This window comes from Branchiostoma belcheri, unplaced genomic scaffold, assembly GCF_001625305.1.
Source record: "Branchiostoma belcheri isolate BF01 breed outbred unplaced genomic scaffold, Haploidv18h27 scaffold1, whole genome shotgun sequence".
Taxonomy (NCBI): Eukaryota; Metazoa; Chordata; class Leptocardii; order Amphioxiformes; family Branchiostomatidae; genus Branchiostoma; species Branchiostoma belcheri.
This window is the reverse complement of record NW_017802379.1, coordinates 5,000,556-5,025,411: the sequence shown is the minus strand read 5'-3', so window position 1 is coordinate 5,025,411 and position 24,856 is coordinate 5,000,556. Positions and strand designations below refer to the sequence as shown.

The 24,856-nt window shown below is 41.4% G+C and overlaps 2 protein-coding genes across 7 annotated transcripts in view; one reads left to right on the top strand and one right to left on the bottom strand.

The window, feature by feature from the left end:
• The window catches only part of LOC109465485 (trichohyalin-like), a 43,016-nt gene that overhangs the window by 4,153 nt on the left and 14,007 nt on the right, over positions 1–24,856 (top strand). For 3 of the 6 annotated variants that reach the window (XM_019762808.1, XM_019762786.1, XM_019762797.1), the window contains exons 1-7: positions 7,938–9,401; positions 9,850–9,952; positions 10,432–10,547; positions 11,746–11,832; positions 13,757–13,858; positions 19,036–19,123; positions 24,665–24,821. In XM_019762808.1, coding sequence (XP_019618367.1) covers positions 8,045–9,401; positions 9,850–9,952; positions 10,432–10,547; positions 11,746–11,832; positions 13,757–13,858; positions 19,036–19,123; positions 24,665–24,821 — 2,010 coding nt within the window. In that variant the 5' untranslated portion in view covers positions 7,938–8,044. Of the gene's footprint in view, positions 1–3,019; positions 3,094–3,451; positions 3,539–5,510; positions 5,633–6,045; positions 6,287–6,556; positions 6,740–7,106; positions 7,169–7,895; positions 9,402–9,849; positions 9,953–10,431; positions 10,548–11,745; positions 11,833–13,756; positions 13,859–19,035; positions 19,124–24,664; positions 24,822–24,856 lie in introns of those variants that run through there. The other 3 variants (XM_019762840.1, XM_019762830.1, XM_019762819.1) reach the window with 3 other exon arrangements.
• LOC109465493 lies at positions 14,885–17,879 on the bottom strand. Its single transcript, XM_019762853.1, has one exon. The coding sequence runs from the start codon at positions 17,408–17,410 to the stop codon at positions 15,140–15,142; it is 2,271 nt and encodes a 756-aa protein (XP_019618412.1). The 5' UTR covers positions 17,411–17,879; the 3' UTR covers positions 14,885–15,139.

Sequence of the window (24,856 nt, the reverse complement as noted above, 5' to 3'; positions counted from 1 at the left end):
CTTACCATCGTGACCTGAATACTTGAAAACAGTTCACTTGTTGTCTGGGGATCTGTGTAAGGGTCAGTTGTTTACCCATGTGTTCCTCCAACAAACAGACAACAGCAAGAGGAGAGGTTGTGTATTCATTATCCCCTAGATCCATTTGACCATGTCACAGGTGGGTAAATGATGACGTGAAGTATGTGACAAGTTTTAATTAGATTTTGTGCCTTGCAGGGGTCAGCCAGGGGATAGCACTACAGGCCCTCTTCTGAGTAGCTTACTGTCCCAGGGCTATTCCATTGAAATATGAGGGGGGGGGGGCAGTAGGAAGAAAATGTTTCAAAGATAAAGGATGGGTTACTTCTGAGGAACAAAATGGAAGGTAATATCGTTGAGATTTTCCAACTAGGAAATAGCCATCAATTTAGTTTTGTGACAGATTTTAGAATTTCAAGTAAAAAAAATTCAACACAATTTGCATGTCTCCTAAGGCTATTTTCCCTTCTGACACTCATTCCGCAATATGTTTTCAAAATCATCATGAAACCAAATATTTCTGTCCCTTCTGTTTAAGAATCAAAACCATTCCAAAGTCTATCAACAAAATGCTCCAAAAAAGCCGACTTGAAGCCAATTATCCAAAGGCAGGTTGCTAGCAGGTGTTAGCTGCCCCATCAAGCCAGATCATTAGGAGGACACAAATGGTGGCTGTTGATTTGCAGACCTCTTACAGAAACCTGGCCAAAACATCAAAACTAATTGGTAGTTTGTGTCAGCTTTTTTGAAGTTTGTGTTTTTTGTTTTCTATAGAGACCTGTACTCAGCAGGTTAGCTAGTTTTGCTAATAAAGATACAATCAACAGGTGGTTGTCTTTATATTGGTTGAACCGTTCCCTGGATAGAAGCCTCACATAGAAACAGGTTCAATTATATACATGTATTTATCCCTTTGCATTGTCAGTATGAAACTCAACCACTGTTTTTCTTTTAGATTGTACTATCATGTTCAGAGTTGAGGGGTTTTGTTTGAAAATATGGCATTGGAGAATTAAAAACATTTTTAGGGGGCACTTTGATTGGAATGAAAAATAAGTTATGTCATGATAGATATGCTTGGAATCTCTGAGAAATAGTTAATAGTAGTCATAAACTTGTCCAGAGAATGAGATACAATTACAAAAGCCGAAAAAGTTTTGTTGCAGTACCATGGAAAGCCACCAGGGGACCCAAAATCTAATTAATTCTTTGAATGTCCAAGACCTAACCACATTTTCATGACAATCCATCCAAACCACAAAGAAACGCCGCTACAAGTGCTACCAAAACATAACCTTTTAGGCAAAGTTAATATTATAACAACCCACTCTGTTCTATCTAACATCTTTATTGAGTTTGGTCTCCCATTCCAACCCCCATAGTACTGGTCACCACGTAGAACAATAGGTTATCTCTGAAGTGGGCTGTGATAGTATGTGAAGGAATTTGTATCACTAGGATACCACAGTCTCTGTTGCTAATTTTTCAAGAACTTTCCACATTGGAGGAAGACAAGAAACTTTTCTTTTCTGAAATAGGATTATAATTTAATTCCATAATTGATATTTGGTAGACAAGGAAATATATCTTGTAGGTTTAACGTTACAGTTTACTAAACCCAGTCCTGTTACTAGAATTTCCTTTCATTGGTTTCAAATCATCAAAGACTTCTTTTAGATCACAGTCTCTGTTTATAGTTGATGTAATTGTTGAATGTTAAAATATTTGGATCAACCTACTATATGTAAAGGAAATATGTCCCTTTTTAGTTGAACCTCGAAAATGTTCAATGTCAATTTTATTGATTAAGTTATCGTATCGCTTGTATATATACATGTATTATAGTCAACTTCAACATATTCTAAAGTTTGCTTCGTTAATGGCCAACAATTCCATGTGGCTGTTTGTCAAGTTATGGGCGACAGCTCAAATATTGACCCGGGTTTCGACAAACATTTTCTGTCGCTGGGGCTCCGCGGTCGCTGTTAAAGAACGCTTTACTTGACCGATCAGAGGTGATTGTGATGAGGCAAGATACTGGTAATTGAGAGGTCTGTAATTGACAGGTACAGGACATGTCGGTTACGACCCCCTGGTGTACAGTTCATGACCTTGGGTACAGAGGTCATCAATTGTTCATGACCCTTGTAATCAGGATAATTGAGAGGTCTGTAATTGAGTCAGGTCTACAACATGTTGGTTAGGACCCTCAGGTGTATAGGTCATGACCTTGGGTACAGAGGTCATCATGTTCGTGATCCCTGTAATCACAATCACAAGCCTTTTCACCATTAACTTGAAATGCATGACAGGAAGTTTTGAGATTTGGGCAAACCTTTGGAAAACATTGTGACAAATTTAGGTCGTGTCAACTCTGTAAAGATATGCTGGCATTCATCCATGGACAGGTTTATTTGTGTTCAAGGGTGTGCAGGTATTTGAGTTGTTTCGAGCCTGAAGTCTAAAAATGTCATCGCTTCTACCAAAACATAAACATCATACCAATCACACCAAAACAGAAATGCACTTTGATAGATTTTATCTGCATAACAGTTTAGTATTTCAAAGTCAGTCTTTATTTAATGTTGCACTTTGCTATTTGGTGTTGTTACTTTGAAGTTTCAAACATAAGAAAGAGACTCAGATATGGGTATTTCTTCAGTTCTGTTTGTTAGTTACAATGTAAATGTAATATGTAATATTTTGTAACTTGTTGAATGATATTTGCAGATAAGATCAGTGGTCCTGACTAGTACATCTGGTGCCATTAAGTCTGGGTGACTGACAGGGCCGTCAGCTGTGTAATTACCGGTAACTTATTTGCTGGAAGATAAGTCATTCAGTCAATGAAAATGACAGTAATAGCAACTGTTGACCCAGATTTCAGTATTGTTACAAAGCATATAGAATTTTTTATTGTGTATTAGTAGAGTCATAACTCAGACTTGTTGTGAATTAAGTTTTTAATATAATTAATTGTGTTTTCACTTTTTTACAGACTGACGTTCCTAGAGGTTTCCAGGATGATCTAGTGTCTTGAACCACAGTGCTTAAAGAAACTGCAACAAAGAGGTAAGAAGTCTTTTTGGCTATTCTTAAAATGACCAGTGCCTCACCTTATCTACATAACAAGCTTTTGAACTTACCTGCTTTTCTAATTCTATGTTGCTGTCTGACACCTGTTAAGTTTTAAGCCATTAAGTGAATACTTAGTAACCATTGAGAGGGACTAGAGTCAAGGTCAAAAACAGTTCAGAGTAATTCCTGAAGAAAGCATAACAACGATGTAACAACAATTCTCTCAGTCAGTTTGTTTTCATTTTGTTGGGGTTTTCCTTTGTAATTTTCTACAAAAGACAACATGTTCATGTGTGGCATCAGGAAGCTAGACTGAACTAATTTGAACTAATTTCACTGTTACTCCGCTAAGAAATGGATCCCGTGAGCGGCGCAGAAGGGGACGAGGAGTGGAGCGAAAACGACGCGTTGGACAACACCGACGAACTCATTAATCCAGGTTTGTCGCACCGTCTTTATTCTCGCGAGGGCTAAGAGCTCTCAACGGGGATTAGTGAAAAAACAAGGTAATTGTCTGTGGGAAACATTTTCTCTTGTTGTTAGTTTTGACTTCCGAAAGCCAGAACTTGTTTTTTTACTTCAAGTAATTCCAACTCGTCCCAGCTAAGTATGAGCTTAAGTAGAAAAGCAACTTCCAGGTATCACTTTCCCTTTGACTGTTGGTAGAATTTTTATCAGAGAGTGACAAAAGTTCTAAGGGCAGGAGGGTCCACGATTTGTTTTCTTTACGACTTGCACCTTGTCGTTTTTTCTGTTGAGTTGTGCTTGCTCAGTAATGGCACGTGGTTCTGAAAAGACGACAAGCCAACAACGAAACCCAATCCGCCTGTTGGGGGTAGAACAGTGCAGTCGTAACCGGATCCCGTTTCTTTTATTCCCTCTCACTATACATCACAAACGGACAAGAATCCGCAAATACCAGCGTGGAGATTGACCCGTGAGCTTTTGAACAAAGCCGGTGCCTCGAAGCTAATACCTTCTACCGGTCTTGTCAAAGAAATTAAAGAGATTTACATTTTAGAGCAAATTACATGTCACTGCAAGAATAGACGGTCTTTGCCTGGTCGAAATCTAAGATCTCAACTTATAAGTCCCATGGTTCCTTGCTCCGCACATGCTCAGTGCCGCGATGACCTCGTTGACCTTTTCCCACCTTTTTCAAACTGACTCACCAGATTGGTGCTTCCACAAGTGGTAATTAGATGACTTAATGACTCTGGATTAAACATTGTCATCATGAGTAGAAACTACAAGATGTGGATGGGGAGTAGTTCCTACACTTCCAAACTAAAAGACATCCGGAAACTTTCTAGAAGTAAGTGCACTGAGTGGAACTTCCGTGTTTAGTATAAACAGATAATGTTTACAAACTCCGTTACAGTCGGGTTGTACAAGATTATTTAGACAGGGAAAGCAATTATTGGTGATAGCCCTCACGGTAGTGCTACCTGTTACTTGTAATTAAGGTGCAAGCTACTGGAACTGAATGGTCATCTAACAAACCAGGATTGCCTGAGGCAAGTGTTACAAATTGGCGTCAGTTGTAAAAGATTTGAACAGAAAGAGGACGGAAGTTTATTGTAAACCGTTGACAAGCTTTTAGTTCATCAGATACTTGTGGGTTTTCTAGTTGTGTTCTGTAGCTAGTGAACAGTTACTCCTGCTTGCTGTCTAGATTTGGTTGTCCCATCAGTTGTTTGTAAAGGTAAGTGGTAAGGTAAGACTAAAACAGTTTGATTTGAACAGAGTGACTTGAATGTTTCCTTGACAATCTGAGGTGGGCATGTGCCCTACTTACAATGTAAGTCTCTGTCATGCAAAGTTAATTTAAAAGTTAACAAAGTTTAAATCAAGACAGGAGTTAGGGTATAGGATTTTCTTCTAACACAACCAGTAAGGTTCTCACCTGCTTACGTTTCGATGTCTATCAGACACCTTCCTCAGAGCTTCTGACTGGAGTTCTGCAACTCGCCGCTATTTAACCCTAAGTATCTTCCAACCTGATGAAATTATTTACGGAAAGACAGGAGTTTTCAAAAATACTACAGTCGTGTATAAGAAAAAGAAATCTGTGGTTTAATCATGTAACGTTATAGTACTAGTGGTAGTCAACCTAAGAAATCCTTGACCTGTAAACAATGGCAAAGTGGTAACATACCCATTAAATGGTATGCATCGCAATTCACATGAAGTAGTTGTCCACAGGTTACGAGTACTAGTTTGGGTATATTTAGAAATGCATCCAGGAAAAGTAGCCACTGACTAAAAGGCTGTAATGAATGATTGATTTTTTTCCCTAATTGCCAACAATTACTAGTTGTTTTGCAGACATTTCATCTGAACTGAAAGAGATTGATTAATTCTTGACCTATATATGCTAGTTGCCAACACGTAGTAACTGTTTTTTCCAGACATAGCGTCTGAACTGGAAGAGATGGCAGATGAACCAGAGAGTCCCCGCTTCATACCCAAGCTGGACGCAGCAGATCTAATCATGGACGCCATTGACAGGGAGCTGTATGAAGTCATGAGGGTAAGTGCCTTCCATCTGTTTGGTAGCATGTCATCATCATTTGTCACGGTAGGGCATAACTGTAACTTTTGTAAAAAACAAACAAATGATATCATTGCTGCAGCTTTGTATTCAAGGTTAAAAGAACAAAAAGCTAACAGCAATGATTGTTTTCCTTGAAATTTTTCAAAGTTGAAGTAAGCATTGCAGTAAACCATTGTACTAATTTGTAGTAAACATTGACTTACATGTGCTACATTTGCATACTTGGGACAGCTGAAATGAAGCCGTATCCTGAATCTTGCAGGCCAAGCAAAATTTTGTATGGAGATCATCCTGTACCATAATTCATGTTCCAAGCAAGGTCAAAGAGAACATTATCTGGTGTGTGTCAAATTTTTAAAACCCTTTGTTCGTTCTATGAACTATCCCAGATTGATGGTCAAGAAAAAAGACCGAAGAGCCCTTCCAGACCCATGAGTGCCTCCCGGCCAAAGAGTCCGTCCAGAACCTGGAGTCCAGAGAAGGACAGCGGCACGGCCTCCCTGAGAAGCTCGTCTCCCGGTCGGAGGAAACGTCCCGGAAAGACAGAGCGAGAAGTGCTGATGGCCGCTGGCGTGGAGTTCGATACAGGAGACGAGACGACGGCGTCAACAGCTAGAGAAGAAAAACAAGGTACTGTCACAGTTGATTCATTTTCAAAATTTTTCTGTTTTACTTCATACATGTGTGCAAGGGTAACTATATTTATTTCAGTATTACTGTCAAACCTACTCAAGAAGACCACTCAAATCTGGTCTATGCTGACAGATGGTAACTATAGATAGGATTCTTAATGTATCAATGGGAAAAAATATCCAAGGTACTGCTGAAAAGTGGTCACTATGGCCAGGTGGTCTTCATGTAGAGGCAGTTACTATTTACGTCCATTCTATTATCCAACAGTGGTCAGGATGGGAGGCAGTGTGGACACAGGCCTGGGCACAGGCAGTAGTCGCAGTGTTGACCAGGTGGTGTCGTCTGACGAGGTGGAAAACGAGATCCAGAAACAGAGGAGGATCAAGGGAAAGGTGTCCACCTACTCAGATGGGGAGGAGGAGGAGGAGGATCAGTATCAGGACCAGGAAGGTGACTAAGACCTTACCTTACCTGAACTTGCTGCCACCAAGTACAGTTGGGGCATCATCACTAGATAGCTTTAAATTAGTTTTAAAAACTTCTGCTGTTAGATGTTCAAGGGTTGGGTGTAAGAGGTCGTTCTGTGTAATGTAGCTAGCTGCCGCCATGCCAGGTGCCTACAAAGCTGTTGTGTTACACCCACCTATCACGGATTTGACCGACTGTCTTTACTGATGTACGTTAAATTTTGTGACAGTCTTCAAAGAAGTCAGAAGTCATGAACAATCAAGTATCCATACTGTAATTGTAAAATGTTTGCTATTTTTGACAAGTTTGCAAGTTTTCAATAACTCTGGAATTGTGCCATTACAGATACATTGTTGTACGAAACTGCAGAAGCATCCAGAGGAACAGAAACCAGGAACAGATTCAGCAAAGGTACCAACTGACTACTATAATTGTTCCCTTTTTCTCTCTTCAAGTTCCTAACAAGCACCTGTTTCTTATTCCCTTGTTTTATATTTGCAATTTCACCTACAGAAAAGTGATGCTACGAAAGCAAAATTGAAGTCTGGTGAAAAGGTCTGACTTAAGGGATAAATCATTAATTTTTGCATGTTGTTTTTTCTTTGTTTCTTGCACATGTTTGTCAGTTTTTTCAAATCTTCACACTCCCGATCCTTCATGGTTTGTCCCCTATGATCTAAGAGCTATAATGATTATCTATACAGATAAGATATCATAGCTGTAGCAGCGTAATTTGTGGTAAAACATAAGGCATGTGTACAGAATGTCCAACCGTTATATAGATAGCCATCTCAATTTCTCTCTTAGTATCACTGGCATGTAAGTTATAGCTATGTTTTCTATGCTTTGTCTCTTCAAGGATAATTTAGAAAGAGCATTTTTTTTGTGAAGTTCATATAGTTTAATGTGATTGTACTTCTTGTAGGTCTCTGGCAATCAATATACATTTAGCGAATCAGTGTGCAATTAAGACCAATGACTTGAAGTGCAATCTGGGAAACACTTAGTGCATGATCCAAGTCCATTTCTTTATCGTAATTTAATTGAAACGGGAAAAAGCTGCGTGGATGTGATTATCCATCGCACAGAAAGGGTCAGCCGGGAGCATGAACACGCCTTCCTCTCCTTCCCCCCACAGATGAAGATGACAGCTCCCATGAACCTTTGCACCCTTCCCATGATCCCAAGCCTTCCCCAAAGAGCAGCCATGACACTGAATTTTCTGAGCACTCAGGAGAAGAGAAAAATCCCAAACCGGCCCGTGTCAAAAAGTCAAAGGCCAGGGAAATGAGTGATACAGACTCTGTCAGAACTGAAGACTTTGAGAAAAAGTTTCGAGAGATTTCTGGTGGGAATCCTTGGACAAGTCCGTCCTCAAAGCACAATTCTGCCGACTCTGATTCAACAGTCACTGATGGGGAGACAAGAAAGAGTAGGGAAAGCTCAGATAATGAAAAGGGGAAAAAACATGAGAAGCCTGGCATTTGGGACTCGCTCCCCCCACATCTGAGACCATACAGGAAAAACTCAAAGGATACAGACACAAGCTCTGTTGCCACAGAAGATTTTGAGTCAAAATTTAAAGATTCCTTAGTTCTCAGTGATGCAGACAATCAAGCACCTAAAAAGAAAGCACCTCCACAAAATAGACCGGCAAGAGCGGACAGTGGTGCAAGTTCTATCAAAACAGAAGACTTTGAGGAGAAATTCAAGGACATGGTTGTCTCAAGCAATAGCAATCCTGCGGGCTCAGGAACGAAGCAGTCAACTCCTAGCAATAAGTCCAAAAAAGTTGACACTGAACAGAAACAGAGAAGCCCAAGTCCAGGAGCCATGCCTCGCAAGTACCTCTACCTGACCATGAAAGACTTAACATCGACAGACACCGAGTCAAATGTTAGTGAAAGAATGAAAGGAAAAGGTGCCAACAAGAAGGGATCTAGTGACAGTGCCTTCTTTGATTACGACAAGTGGAAGAAGGACTTGGAAGGGGATATTGAGTTTGCGAGGAACGAGGATTCGCTGTGTAAGGATGTTCACGACAGCGGGCATGACGACTTGAACACCAGCGATGACGTGGAATCTATCCACACGTCTGAATCCTGGAGCCCGGAGGGGACAATTCTCCAGAAGACTCCCACAAGGCACTCCAGTCCGATGCCACAACAGGACGACAGGTCTCCTTCTCCCAAGCAACGACCCGGCTCTCCGTCAAGGCGGCCAACTTCGCCCCTTACCAAGCGGCCCCGCTCACCAGAAAAAGACCAACCCAGCAGTCCCGCCAAAGTGCATCCATCCTCCAACAGAATAACCATAGAAGAGGCATGGGAAGTTGATGAGGGCAGCCTGGAAAAACAGGTTCCAAACGGATTCCTAAGTCAGGACGTTGAAGTGAGCCCAAAGAGAGGTGTTCGACACTACTCATCCCCAGATACGAGCAGTTCCTTAGAATATTCCGGTGAGTTGGCAGAAGGAGATGTCGTACCGACCAACGTAATGCCGCAGGAAAGAATCGACATTCTTTCAAAGTACTTGGATAAACAACTGGATAGCATCAACAAGGGGGAGACGGGAGACTCCACTGCTGTAGAAGAGGAGGAAGAGGAGGATAGAGAAGGGGATACGAAGAAACAGGAGGAAAGAGGTGCTTTCAGAACCCCTACATAGTGTCTCTGCTACTGTCCATCTCCTGTCAATCAAGATATTATGGTTTACAATGATGTATGGAGGAGCATTTTATTCCTCATGATTTTTTTCCTACCTAATGCTTCAGTGATTCACTGTCTGTTGAACCAATCATCACAGCATGCATACCCTGTGTGATTTCAGCCTCAGCTGTTTTTTTTCCTTAATTCATTCTTGTGAGGGCAGTGTTGTGCAGTGTTCTACATGTCCAAGTGATGTTACAGACGCTGTCATCATTGTGCCTGTAGGATACTGCCAACAACACTGCCACAGTTGTTTATAAAACAAGAATGGGTTTGATATGGCATTGGTGCCTCAAATGTTCACACTGATTTTATTTCGTACTTTGCGGGTACAGTATTCTCAACAGAAGGGAGATTTTGCATGTTGTGTATTTCCTGGTACAGGTGTGTTGTCTCAGCCTCCGTTGTACCGTGAGGGCTCGTATACAAGTTTGGACACCTGCAGAACAGAGGAATACAACGACAGATTTCGGAGACTCATGGTCAAGTAAGTCAGAAAATAACAGTCATTTAATTTTTTAGTATACCTTTTGGGCAACAACTAAAGATGAAGAAAACAGTTGATGGTGATGATGACTGTGTCTTCTACTTATACTGGTAGATTATTTTTACCTCTTTGTAGGGAGGTTTTGTTTTCGGTTCCTCTGTGTGTCTGTAGTAAGTGAGGGAGAATGATGTAACCACAGACTGGATTGACAGGAAGTAGAGTTCAGTGGTGATAGAATTGTAACCTTATATAGGAGTGACATGAAATAGAGTTCAGAGGTGATTGATATTTTAACCTATGATAAGGTCACAGGGAGGCATTATTTTTGGTAGTCTGTGTTTTCCTAGTTACCAAATTGGTTCTGGCTGTAATGATGATTTACCACAGGGATGATTAAATATCTTTTCTTTTGTGTATACTATTGTTTGAGCATTGATCCATATTCATGAGAACCTGACATGATGACTGTCCCTCCACAGGCAGGTAGCCGGTGTGCCCATCACCAGTTTTGACACCGTCACTGTGGCCAGCGACCTTGACTCTGTCAGGACAGACACAGTTCGTGACAGATTCCAGGAGGTCATCGGAGGAAAAGGTTTGTGTTATTCTCCAGCTTAGGAAGCCATTTTATATTTCAAGTATCAGGCTGGTACTTTAAAAGAAAATCAAAATCAAATGTGCCTTTAATATCTTACAATTTAGTACACTGCAAAAATTCCCATGGAAAAGAATGAGTACCAATCCACATTTTTTTTATCAGCAAAGTAACATTCTTTGTGCAATGCAACATTTTTTGTGTGAATTATTGTAAAACAGCACACCATGCTTATCAAAAAGAGCAGGGGTTCATCCCAGTGTAAGTGGTCAAACCTTACAGTCCAGTCTCACACAGCTTGTACTTACTGTTCAAAACTGGTGTGTTACATGTACATGCAAAGGTAGTTTACTGGTAATATGAGAAAAAACATGCACAATTTGTGTGGGTTGATTGGGCTCTGCTACCCTTTGGTGACTGACTAAATTGTATGAACCATATAGAAACCAATTGTTTGGCCCCCTTTTATATCATAAGAATATTGTGCACTTCTAATAGATGAGCAGCTGGCATAGCCTAATAATCGTGTTGCAGATGAATATGTACAACAGTAACAGGGAAAATGAAAAGGCACTATGCAAGTTATTATTATTACATACTAATGTCATTTTGTATTGTGCTCAACAAGGTCACATGGATTCAAGGTCATGGGGAAGCAACCTTCTACCCAATTTTTTTCCAATTACATTATGCAAATTACTATGGCATCATGAAAATTACATAGATTATTAGAGTTATCTTCTATGTGGTATCACCACATAAAATCCACCCCTTAATTGTTATGAAAAAAATCACTTATAGCTGATACATTCATGACTAAAACGACATCTTGATTTAACCTTTGGTAACACCTCTGTGTAACCTGGTTGGAGTCAAATTCTCAGCTCTGCTTTGAAAGATGATTGCCTTAGAAGTTTCCTGTGGTACACAGTCTCTCACTGCCAGGGGCTTAAACTGTCTGGCGGGCCGTTAGTCTGGTTTCTTTATAAGCTTTGAAGTAAGAACACATACAGTAACTACATGTATGAGTGTTTTGCCATGTATACAGTCATTTCATTCAAACCGTTGGTGAGGACTATGTCTAATTTCAGACTGAGCAATTATGACTGCCAGAAATGTCAAAATTTAACCCTTTTTACAAATTTTTCTTTCTGCTGAATGCCAACCTTTGTTCATATTTTCCCCTTTGAAACACCAGGAGCCAGTTCCAGGGCAACCACTGACTTTGAGCTGAGTGAGGCTGAATCTGAGAGACCAGAGAAAAGGCATGCTGCCAGCAAGAGAGGTGGGGGCTCACTCTCAGTATTCCTAAACATTTACATGTTTTTATCCTGTATTTCTTGCTTGGTTGGTTGTAAAAACAGTAGCCGTAGCAAAGCCGCATTGTTCCATCAGGCCACACCAATTTGATTTGTTGGTTCTCAGATTTTTTCAGGAAAAATATGAAGCAACAGGGCAAAAAAGAATAAAAAATAAAAACAGGCCAAGGCATCCTATGATAGGCCCAATCAAAGGACCTATTGGCGGGCAAATCAAAGAACCAACAAATTAAATTGGTGTGGCCTCAGGTAGCAAAAATTATGCTTTGAGTTTGACCAAAGAGAAAAAAGAGAGGGGGAGGAAGAGAGATAGAGGGGGGAGAGAGATGTCATACAGACAAACACTATTTTATTGGTCCGTCCCTGACTTTTATTCATACCCCAATGTCACCTTCCTATTTTTCTGCTATACATGTACCTGACAAACACACACCTCAAGACTGCTGGAGGACACTTCTAGCTTCTTACACTGTCAGATCGTAATGTACATGGAGAGTACTTCTCTGCAGCTATTCAGGAAAACCTGACATTTTTAAGAGCTGTTATTACCACTTGTTGCTAGTAGTTGCACCCAAAGGGGATTGGAAATAAGTGGTCATTAATAGATGTGGAGTGGTGAATATGAGTTGTGCAGCTTACACAGACCAATGCATGTTGTAAACTTGAAGCATAGATTCTTCTACACATAGAAGGAGACAATGGTTAAGATGTGTATTGTTGTGGCATTTTGGCTTCTTCTTCATTGATATAACTTGATCTGTTCCTTGACTGTTAGACAAACATTGCATCTTCAGATTTGACGCTGAACATTTGCCAGACTGCTGGGATTTTAAAAACATTTAATTTCCCAATAAAGTTAAAATCATAGAATGTGAGACTTCTACAACTTACAACATAACTTCCATTGACAAGAGATAATCTGTCGTAAGGTTCCGGGTCGGAGTTTAATTCTGACCAGGGTTCCAAATAGTGCGCAGTAAATCGCCGGATCTGCGAGGTTGTCACGCTAGGTTTGGCTCCCCATAGCTCGGCGATCGCTGTAGATTTTCAACTAGGTTTTGAATTGATCAAAAAGCCTTGGGATTGTAGTGTTTTTCGGCGCGGTGAAGTTGGACGGCCAGCGAAGCGTTTTTGGTATTAGTCCGCGAGCAAGGGTGATGCGGTTTGTCGCCTGATGACCCAAATAGCTGCGTTCTATGTGGAATTTCTAGGGGTTCGCGTCACCGGATTTTGCGAAAAACTTATCGCAACAACCTATATTTTTTTTCTGTTTTTCAGAAACAGGAAGTAGTAAGCTATTTCAGCATATAAGCCGTTAGCCTGGGAAAATTCGTTTTTTCCAAGCAGGTCCGTTGAAAAAACTGCAAAAAAACTACATTTTTCGTATCCAAAATTTACGTTTAACTACAGTTTCTACCCAAATTATAGAGTCGACGGACAATAACCAAAATTGTATCGGAAGCCGGCTGGAAACCTCCGTTGACTGATGTAATGAGATTTCCCGGCGTACTTTTTTTGGCGGAGTTATAGCCCTTCGGTCTGAGGGTGTCCGCCGGATCCAAAATCGTGAAAAAAACTCCGGTCCGAGACCGTAAACAATCTCTCACTGTCAGGGACTGATTGTGCTTCTAGTTCTAGGTACCTGTAGAAGGGCTGCTACACTTAGAAGTGTGATGTAGTCAGGCTAATAAAGAAGTATGGAAGAATTAGAAGAGGACTTTTGAAGGTCGATTGCTTAGGCTTGCTGACAATTTTAAGTGGACTGCCTTCTTGAATTTGTATGTAAGGATGTTAAGGATTCACTTTGAGTACACACCGTGTCCAGTACACGTGCCTTTGATAGATACTCATCATCATCACTCCAATATTCATCCCAACTACCAATTGCAGAAGCACTAGAAGACGGATTGAGCGACTTTGAAAGCGTGAAAGCCTTCCCTTCACGCACACCTCGCTATGGAGTAGTAGTCGACAGCGAAGCTGAGGATATAGGTAGGACACCTGTTGGTTGTGACATACTAGCTTGTGATTCGCTTTGATTTGATCTAATTACTGTATCATTGTTAGACGATGGCATTTGATTGTTTTGAATGAGCTGCTCTGTGATTCTTGATTGCTTGGATAAAATTATTGCTGCTACAGTGTATTATGAATTTTTTAATGCACAAATTGTAGTTGGAGGAATCACAACACTGCATTAGAGCATAGCCTTTTTTAGAACTTGTTAACTCGTATATACATCTACTAGTAGATGTAAAATTGGGATATTTCTGTATAAGGTTAATGTGGCAATGATTGAAGTTGATAGATATGCAGGCCATCAGACTGACAAGAAGTTCAATGCCATGAACAGCTATAGTCACGTTGTTGGTTGTACAATAGTTTGTTACACCAAAGGGTTGATTATCAATACTGAAAGTGCTTGTTGATTTATGTACAAAGATGTGTATACAAAGATGTGCTTGATGCTGACTGTATAATACAGGGCTGATACAATGAGACAGTCAGAGTTAAGATCTGCAGCAGTCTTTATTATAAGCTTAGAGCCTTTCGGATCTGGAACAATGGCTAAAAACATTTAGGAGTTGCTTGTCAATTATTCAAGCATTCTTTTTTAATCAAAGACTAGAAGTATTACGTGAAATACAAAACAATTCAGCAACATAAAACATACATGTAGTAGACAGGAAAATACATTTATGGGGAACATTGAACCAAATAATTACACAATTTTCACTGCATCAAACAATACTCAAAATTATTACATCTTAGTGATTCTTTCGTTAGATTCTTAGATTCTTAATCTTAAGTTAAACTTTATATAATTGCACATAATAGATCATCCTCTTAAAGTCTAGTATTTATTTGGCTGGGATGCTAGAAAACCTATAAAAGGTACAGGACAAAAGTACTACATGCATTAAAATAAGATCTGTCATTACAGGACTAGCACAAATAACAATTCTGCTTTTTGACTGGTAAGATAGAAGTTGAATAATAAAAGTGTCAGGAAAGACATTGAACTATGCTATGCTTTTTTCTTGACTTAGGTTCACTACATCTAAACTGCCACCATTTTAAACAGTTGATGTGGAATAAGCTAAAAGTGTACATTGAAACACAAATTGTACTACTACACTGTACTTTCTACTAAAATTCAATAGTCTTAGGTTCAACAAATTTTCTTTAAACATCTTGTATTTTCTTTAAACATCTTGTACTGAAGTCTTACTACCTCGGGTACGTAGCATGAAAAAACCTGACAGATGTCACTCACTGAGGGTGCATCCCTGTCATCATCTGCTCTAGGGGAATAGGCTGTCCCATAGGTTGCATTGGTAGAGGTTGTCCCACATGTACAGGTTGTCCCACCTGTATGGGTTGTCTTATGGGTGGAGGTTGCGGTATGGGTGTAGGCTGCCCCATGGGTGTTGGGTGACCCATGGTTATAGGCTTCCCCATGGGTACATGATGTCTTACTATGTATGATGGTTGTCCCTTGGGTTGCACAGGTAGAGGTTGCCCCATAGGTATAGCCTTCCCCATGGGTACATGCTGCATCATGGGCATAGACTTCCCGGGTGTGGACTGCCGTACGTACATGATTGCAGGCTGCTTCGGGGGTTGGCCGTGCACAGGTTGTGTGAACGTGGGTCGGGGCATGGGTTGGCTGGGTGTGGGTTGCCTCATGGGGATGGCCTGCATTCGCACATGTGGGGAGTGCGGTCTCATGGGCATGGGCATAGGCATAGGCTGTCTTGTTGGTACCGGTACTTGCTGCATGGGTGGTGTGTGGGTTACAGTGATGGCCTGTATGGGGCTGGGTTGTAGCGGCGGGTAGGGGTGTGCCTGTGGGGGCATGAAGTATGTTGGCTGCTGTGCAGAGCTTGTCTGCGGCCCCATGTTATGACCCACGTGTCCTCTCTGGAAGGACCCATCCACAGCGTGGGTGTAGCTCACAAATCCTGGAGAGAGTTCGTTTCCTGGTCTTAGTAATGCTTCTGGTGAGATATGTTGGACATTGCCCGGAATAACACTCTCTCCACTCACAGATAACAGTTTAAGGTCCATTTCTTCCACGTTGTCATGCAACACAGCTTCCCCTCCAGCTATCTCGATGGTGGCGTCAATGGCTTTCTTTAAGTTGGAGGCGAGAAGCGCCATACCGTCAGTATTGAGGAGAATCCCATTAGACTGGTACAAACCGGCTTTAATCAGGATGGGACGCTCTTTACCCAAGTTCTCGTTATCCACGCACGTGGCCGTGCCCATGGTCGTACTGATGTCCCATAGAAAGTCGTTGACTTGCTTGCGCTTGTACATCAGGGATATCTCCTTCCACGGAGGGATGAGTGAGAGAATGATACGGGCGTATGGATACTTTCGCTGTGCCTTGGATATCAGGAGGTCGTAGTTGTGAATGACGTTGTCGGCACTCTTGGTGATGCGGATGTCGTTCATTCCAACATGGAGGACGAGACACTTAAGCCGGCTGTAGTTGGTGTTTCTCAGACAGAGGGCTGCGTCTTGTATGATCAGTGCCGAGTGTTTCGCCACCTTCAGATCTTCGTGAAGCACCTGAGGTAGGATCCCTTTGATGTTCTCATCCCCGATAAGCAAAATCTCTGCTTCTTGTTCGTCGTCAGGGTGGATGTACATGTGCGCCTGGTCATGTTGTTTGGCAGGCAAGTGATCATTGTTGTTTCCTTGCTCCCCATTTTGAATTCCAGCATTTGAAGTTAATGAGTCTGGCACAGGTTTGACTTGGTGGTCACGAAACATGTACTCTGCAGGTATTGCACACTCGTTTTGCACGTTTTCCGTGTCAAATCCGGTGGGAGAAACATGCCTGGGATTGCGGAAATCTGAGATTTCTCTTGTCGTTGCGTCTCCATTTTCTACAGGACTTTGGCCTTGGTATATGTCCATGTTTGACAGTACCACAAGTTGGAGTTCAAGACGGGCCACTCTTTCTTTTAGTAGTGTGTTAGCAGCTTCTAAATTGGCCACTCTATCCGTCAGTGCTCTTATATATGTTGTACTCAAAACAATAGTGTCATTATAAAGGTCCTTACTTTGTCCAAGAGTAGCTTCACTCTTGCATTTTTCTGAGGCACTTGGCACCACAGTTTCCAATTTTCCACTACTCCTGTTTGTGATTTCCTTTCTGTTTTTGTCTGCCCCTTTTACTAGGTCCCCGTGATCTTTGTGTTGCCCCTTTTGGCCCTTTGCTGCTTTCGCAGATTGAGATTGGCCTTGTTTCTTTGTCCCGTCAGCCTTCTGCCATTTGCACCTGTTCCGCAGCTGTAAGCAGGTGTAACAGATGTAATCCTTCTCCCCACTGTCCACAAGGTCATCTAACAGGTGTTCCAGCAGCCCGCTACAGTGGGAGTGAAACCAGGTCTTACACTCCCCGCACCGAACAAAACTGTCGTCCTCTTCGTTTCCCTTGCTGCATTTCCCACAAATCTTATCAGCATCGTTACGAGAATCCAATTGCAACGTTTGATCCTTCTGTGCCAAGTTCTTATTGTTCGTAGCCATCTCTCTAGGTCTTTTGTGCCAGAAATCCACACAAAGACTTACAGTACTGTACGAGTGCTTGCAGTGCTTGTTAGTTTTTGGTGCCTATGGAAACACGAACCACTGAGTTTTGTGAGCACATACCTGACGTCCCAGCTTTCTCCTTGTGGTAATCAGGCGCGATAGTAGAATTTATAGACGATAATGCAGCATTGTGCCACCAGGCTTCCTAGTTCTGCACCACTCCTCGACACTCAGGGTGAGAACAACAACATGTCTCCACTTACAAACAGGCAAAACACCTGTTGCATTGTCTGGTCTGAGAGGTCCTATTAGTCCTCCCGGCTGTAATGCTGCCCCAGCAGGAGCCAGATCGTTAGAGCAGAAGTGATTGTGTATCAGCCGGCGTACATATTCATCTAGAAAATAGGTAAACAACATATGATAGGGCCCGTGTAGCAGCCATATTGGTGCCGTATCACGTGTCGATTACTGTTAGGCACAACTGGTTTGGGCAGTTGGGAGGCTCTGGCGGGGTTTACAAGGAAGCTTGACATTATGCTAATGTGCAGACAGCGTGGCCAGCTAATTAATCTTCTTTCTGCTGCCTAACCCAATTTTCAACACAAATTTGGTACCAAATAGCTACTCAAGAAAGAAGAAGGTTAAAGAGTTTCAAACTTCAAGAAGTGTAATTTGATCACTGAACATTTGTTCATGAAAAAAATATGCAATCACTCCATAACACACATCCTAGAAAGTATTACTGGGCAAAGAGAGTAAATTGGCCTTCTTTATCATGATGATTTCATTAGACGGCAACTTTATTCATCAATTTTTCACATTGCTGGCCTTTAGGATGCCAGACACTTTAAATAATTTATGAGGGCCCAAATGAATAGCAGTAATACCATGACGTGGCAGTTTAAATTGGCTCAACACTGTTATCTTGTAGTTGATCACTTTCTGCCATATGCATTACATGTTGATCCAATTTTGAGTGTAAAAAAAAGTTCATTGAAAATTTCTTTAGGATTGACACACATTGGTAAACCAGTTAAAACACTAGACCTGTTTTGATAGTTTTTATTTTGATGTTCAATATTCTGTAGATGAAGGGATGGGCTGGTGTGGATTATTAACATTAAAAATTTTAATCAGGGATTATGAAAAATGCCTCAAATTGGCAGTTAATATTTAATTTGCTATCATTGACAAGTTAGACCCTGAGCTTGCTAACTCATAGTACTAGTACATGTAGTAGGAATAAATGTCCCCAGAAGGATACAATGTACATTGTATACACTGTACAGCTGAAGGGATTGTATGATCTGGCAACATGAAGTTACAAACAAGTCACAAGGCACATCATGATTGAATTAGAGGACAGTACAATGTAAATTCCACCTGCCAGTTTATTGTTAATTATGATTCCCTTTATGTCCATCGCATGACAAATTTGACATTCCATGTCTACGTGTCAAACTTTACTGCACTGTCATTCTCTCAGTAGGAGAAGCAACAGTCAAGCCTCACACACCTGTCTGTTACCTACTCTCGGTGTCACACCCTTGCCACAAAGTTTTCAACTCAGATACTTTTTGTTCAGACTTGTGAGTGATTGATTTTTCTCCTCACCATGGCAGGAAACGAAGGGGAGACGGAAGTTGTCAGCGATGTTGAGGACAGCCCAAAACACACTGGCCCAGACTTCAGCAACAACAGCTACTACAGGTAACTTACTTTTGAAAGATTCTAACAGTATGGTAACAAGACTTCTTTTTCAGTGTCTTTTGCCTGTAGCTACTAGTATACATTTGAAAGTTGATGGCCCAGTCACATTTGTTGTAAGTCGTTGTACAGGCAGTGACAAAACCAACTGCTGACAAGGATCTAAGATTGCGTTTTCAGTAACAAGAGAGCTGAATCTTGTGCGACACATGCACAACTATCCCAAGAATGCTCTCAGTTTGCAATCGTGTACAATGAATGTGAACAGGCAGGCCCTAACTGACATTTTCTAAACTACATGTAGGAGCGAGCGTGTTTGTTGTCCCCATGTCACTGATCGAAATCTACAAATATCCGTATGTACTATATTTGTTTTGAGATAGTTAGTTGTGACACAACATATCCTGTTTACTTATGGGTGGTCGTGTCATGAACAATGAAGAAAAGCTTTGACCCTTTAACCTTGAGCAAGCGAGAGCAGGCGACACTTGTCACTGATTTGACATGTCTGAGCAAGGAGGTTTCCAATGCAGTCCTGATAATTTATTATGGTTGAGAAGATTTTGTGTTGCGAAGATGACACTGTGCTACCAAACATGAACTAAAGTCACAGCAGGTGAGAAAAGACTACAATGATCATACTATGCTAAAGCTTAATATTGCATACATTTGAAAAAGGTTTATACAGTCAAACTTGTACAAGTGACCACATCAACATAAAGACCACCTGGCCAATTTGACCACTTTTTGTGGTCCCTTGGATAATTTTTCCAATTGACACAAGCAATAATTTTAAGAATTCTGTCTATCTTCTAGTAACCACCTGTTAACATAGATCAGGTTTCATTGGTCCCTTGAGTGGTCTTCTTGGGCAGTTTTGACTTTATTTTAAAAGAAATGTAATGTAAGTGAAGTGATACAAAAGAACTTGAACAGGTGAAATTTTACCTCAAAACATGTTCAGGCTATACAATAGTCTTTTTGCTACATTTCGAACATCTTGTTTGCTCAATCATATAATAATAATATGTGCCAAGTTTTTTTTGTTCACAGTGTGTGCTAAATTTTTTCATCATTTCTTTCTTAACGGTTGGAAAACCCTGTCTTAAAGATTTTGCAGGGTTCTTATTCTAAGTCTCCTTTAATTTTTGAGAGTAACTGTTGTTTTCTTGTAAGAGGGAAAAGAATCATGTTGGTGGATCAATTAGGCATATTATTTTCCACCTGCAGTTTGATTTAACCATATGTGGAGGTGGGAAGTTGTAACTAAATGCAGAAGAAGGAAATGTAATCCTCTCTCAGCCCCTTTGCATTATCTACATTGTACTTATTAAATCTGTCCTGGGCCACAGTAAGTAAATTCTATGGATAACATTGATTCAAGATTTCATTCCACTTTCTTGTTGGTCAACATGACAACATTTTAACTGAAGATGGGAAAATATGTTGTAAAATTTTATCAGTATTCTCTCACTAAATGTCATAGATACCATGTGTGGTAGCCTTGAGTGTAGTGGTGAAAGTGTGAACGTCACTAGTGTGGTTGCCTTGAGTGTAGTTGTAGTGATACTAGGCTACCGCACTGTACTCAAGGCTACCCCACTAATGTCATTTCCTGCACTTCTTGAGTACAGGAATAAAAGATTTCTTGGCTGTGACACCAATGTTTTGATGCTTCCATTCTCGTTTCAGTGTTTATACAAAATCTCTTTTGAAAATGTAGGCATATCGTTTTTTTTTGCCCAAGATTCCTTGTTTTCTGTGCTCTCGAACTAGATTTGGCATCTGTGTCAAGTGCCATCCATAATATTTACTTACTGTGGCCTTGGTATCAACTTTGCATAATTGTTCCACACATGTATAGAAATCAGGGCGATTTTGTAAATGGGTTTTGTTATTAGCTGTCATCTTCATGTTGACATCGTTTCTCCATTCCATTTCCACTCATGCGGCAGTGACGGAGCCATAAGAAACAGGAGACAGTCTCTTATGCGCCGTTTGGCCGCTGTCGACACGCGAGGCTCTGTGAGCTTTGACTCGTACACTACCAACAGCGAGGGTAGCTCGTTCGAAAACGACGACCTACTATCAATGGAGGTAATTCAGCGCTTGCGGGCTATCGAGGCCAGCGGTTGTGGTAACGATAACGATGATGATGATGTATTTGAAAGCACCAATGTTAACGAGAAAGCTTCTCCAATGGGCATTCCTGTATTAGAGGTGTCTGAGGTGGAAAACGATGATCACAAATATTCAGCCAGTAATGAGCAGCAGGCTGACCCCACCAAGTTGGCAGACTACAAGACAGTGTTTATAAATAACTGGATGGGAGCCAAGCAGCCGTATGAAAATGACATTGACTACATGCTGCGTATTCGCAGTGCCGCTTCGTCGCCGGGGCCCGGGTGTCTGTCGCGGGGGTCGAGTTTCGACAGTAGTTCGGGCACGGTGAGCGATCTGCTCGAACATCGGGTAGGCAGCGCAGAACAGACCCTACTGGAGCTCGGGTTCGGGGGAGCTGGATTTGACATCCCTGTACGATTTCTACCATCACTCAGGCAGAGGTTGAAAAACCAAGCCAACGCATTTTGGCTGGCAGGGCAGGATGCAAAGTCACCCACCGCGTTATGGAGCTCAAGACACAGTTCACAGGACTTAAGCAGCGACGACGGACAGTCAGATGCTCAGAGTCTCAGGAGCATTGAGACTGAATCAGAAAGTTTGATTTTCGGGAAGCAGTCTGAGGGAAAAACTGCCAAACATGGCCACGTTGGAGAAGATGAATCCGTGCCAGATGCAAAGGAAATGCAAAGGTCAGGGAAAATGGTCAAAATAGCCGAAGATTGTGGGAAACGTGGTGATACCAGCGATGTTGATGCTGCAACTAAGCGAAAGAGGTTGGTCAAAGCAGCCACCATCACCTCAGTAGCTGCAGAAGCTATGAACAGCCCTGGGAAGACCCAAAACGTGGTGAGCGGCTCGGCCCATGCCCCCTCTCTGCCCGGTCGTACCATGCTGGACTTGATGCGACTCAAGAGGAAGCGGATGCACTTTGTGAAGCAGAAGTCCCTCCCCACCAACCTCGAAACACTGCCGGAGGTGGAAGAGAAGCCGCGGATGTTTCAGAGCTCCAGCTCTGAGAGCAAGCACAACAGCAGCCCAACGCAGAGTACTGAGGACCAAAGTGTGGAGTCAGGAAACATCAAAGACAATGGAACAGGAAAGTCCAGAAGCCCAGCATTAGAAGTCATCCACTCTATTTCAATTAACAGTATGGAAACAGAACCGAAAAATATTATTAATAAGGAAGACAGTTCCACAGTGAGCAATGATACCGTTTCACCTGTACAACATACTTTTGACGTTAAAGAACAGTCATTAACAAGTGGAAATGCCAGTTTGGTCCATGCAGAGCTTTCTGTACAAGGGAGCAGAGAACCTACAGTCAAAGGACCATGTAGCGCAGGGATTACAGTGGACCAGGATCACAATCACTCAGACAGAACACACAGTTTGGCAGACAGTAAACATGGGGAGGAAGGGTATCAACAATTTGGAAGTAGTGGTGACTACGCTCAATGTAAGATGTCGAAACCCTCAGAAATCTCGGAGTCAGGGCCTGTAGGTGTGTTTACAGCCCCAACCAAACATGGAAGTGATAACAGAAAGGTACACGCTTCCAGTAACATTGGTGATGACAAGGATGACCCTCAAGTTGTGGCGTTGCAAGGAAACAAGCCATCAGATGAAGAAATGAGCGATTCGGAAGCCAGTGCAGGGCCAAATGTCAAACTCTTTGTGCAGAAAGTTTCATACAAAGATAGCTTACTGTTGGAGCTCCCTCTTATTCTCCAGTTGCCAATTATGACTGCTCATCAGTGTTTTAGTGACAGAGAAGCTGCTATGCTGCTACAGGATGATCAAGCCATCGGCCAAGTAACAGATTTTGACGGTCGTGAGAGCCCAAGGAGTTGCTCTAGTGCTAGCGGCCCCAGCTATAATCCTTGTTCAAATGTTTGGCGACCTGAGCCCAGCGTACATTATAGGGGAATCCTGCCCAATGCTGCTAATGTAGGTTACATGCCTGTTAGTCAAGGAAAGCCAAGAATGCACCCGACTGTGGGCTATGAGATGGACACCAATCGTAATGTCTCAATGCCACGCAACCTTCCTCAGACAGAGTACGATAAGAGAGGAGTATCCAAGCCTTCAAAAAGGCCTTTCTTTGATGAAAATAAGGGGAAAATGGCTAGTAATGACACCACCTGTTTGGACAGGTTAGTACAATGTGCTTTTGTAGTGTCACTCTGCAGCTATGTATATCTTGTCATCATGCCATGTCAAAGTCTTTCTTGTTGTCCTGCTATTTGTTTTGAGAGATTAGTCAAGATGTAAAAGGTCAGACTGCTATAAATATAAATGTTCTGATGTATGCTGAGTCGTGTGTGACTTGCTTATTGTGATCCTACGTGTGTAAGATTGTTGAAATATTTATATTTTGATTACAACTTACATTTACAATTTATAAGCTGAGCATGCCTCAGGTATTCTGAATATTTTGCAATGTTTAGTAATCAACAGTCAAAGTTCCAGTCCTACATTATTGAATGATGTAATAAGTTTCCACATCTATTTCATGCTGTGTGGTATTGTGGATGTTTTCAATGTTGTATTTTGGTGTCTTGTGTAACTATATTTTGTCCTTGGCTTGGCTACAATAAAGAGTTTAGTTTGATCATTGTTGTTGTTGTGTACATGTCATTTCAGTGTTTTCCTCGTGCAATGTTGTTAATCCCAACCTTTTCTTTTCATGTAAGCTCTTCAAACTAAGGGTTCTCTCTTTTTATTTGCAAGACAGTCAGGTTAGGTCTTGAAAAGGCCAGTAAGAAAACTTGTAGGTTTTATATAAGAAAAAAATCCTTGCTAGTAATTCAGAAAAAAAAAGACATTTCATATTTGGTAACAAACAAAAGCTTCATGAAAACTTGTGTTGACCCTATCACTGTGACAGTATCACCTTAGAAAAGAAACTGGGATGCAAAGTGTTTGGTTACTAAGGACATGGAAAGGTCAGAAACAATGCCCCCCTCCCCCTTGTATCATGCAGGTCTATTCTTATCTGTTGGTTCAATCTGCCAATCTTTGATACCATTGAATCTGCCAGGCAGCTGGAATGTTACTGCTGCATTCCTGATGCACCTTTCATTGCTCAGACCCCGGTGACAAATGTTATTTCACATTAGACATTTGAATGATTCTGATCATCAACAGAATCTTCAACAGTTTCTGTATGCATGATTATGTTATCTCTAATCAGTCTCAATATTTTGAAACCTTAACCCCTTTGTTTGTGAAGTAATGTTAATAGTACTTGTGTTTTGTTAAAACTTAAAATCTTGTTGCTTGCTTAGATTGGTGTTGAATTCTGCTTCTGTGTAATGGCTGTTACCCTTCCAAATTTACCCTGTACAATGTTTTTGTTTAGTCTAATGCCATTGAAAAATCCATTATTTAGTAATATCTGATTCTTCATGTGTCTGTCAGGAGTAGTAAACCAGGAGCAATGGGATCGAGTGATGTGGGGAGGAGAAGAGACTCCGGCAAGATGCAGTCCACACCCAAGACTTACTCTACTCTACCCGATGTATCAGCCAGTATGCCTGATGTTTCAGCTATCAGTGCTGCATCAGACAGAATCAGGGTAAGACACGATTTTGTGGCTCGATTGGGTTCAAG

Coding starts and splice junctions, on each gene's coding strand:
- LOC109465493 (XM_019762853.1), bottom strand. CDS start 17,410: ATGGCTACGAACAATAAGAACTTGGCACAGAAGGATCAAACGTTGCAA.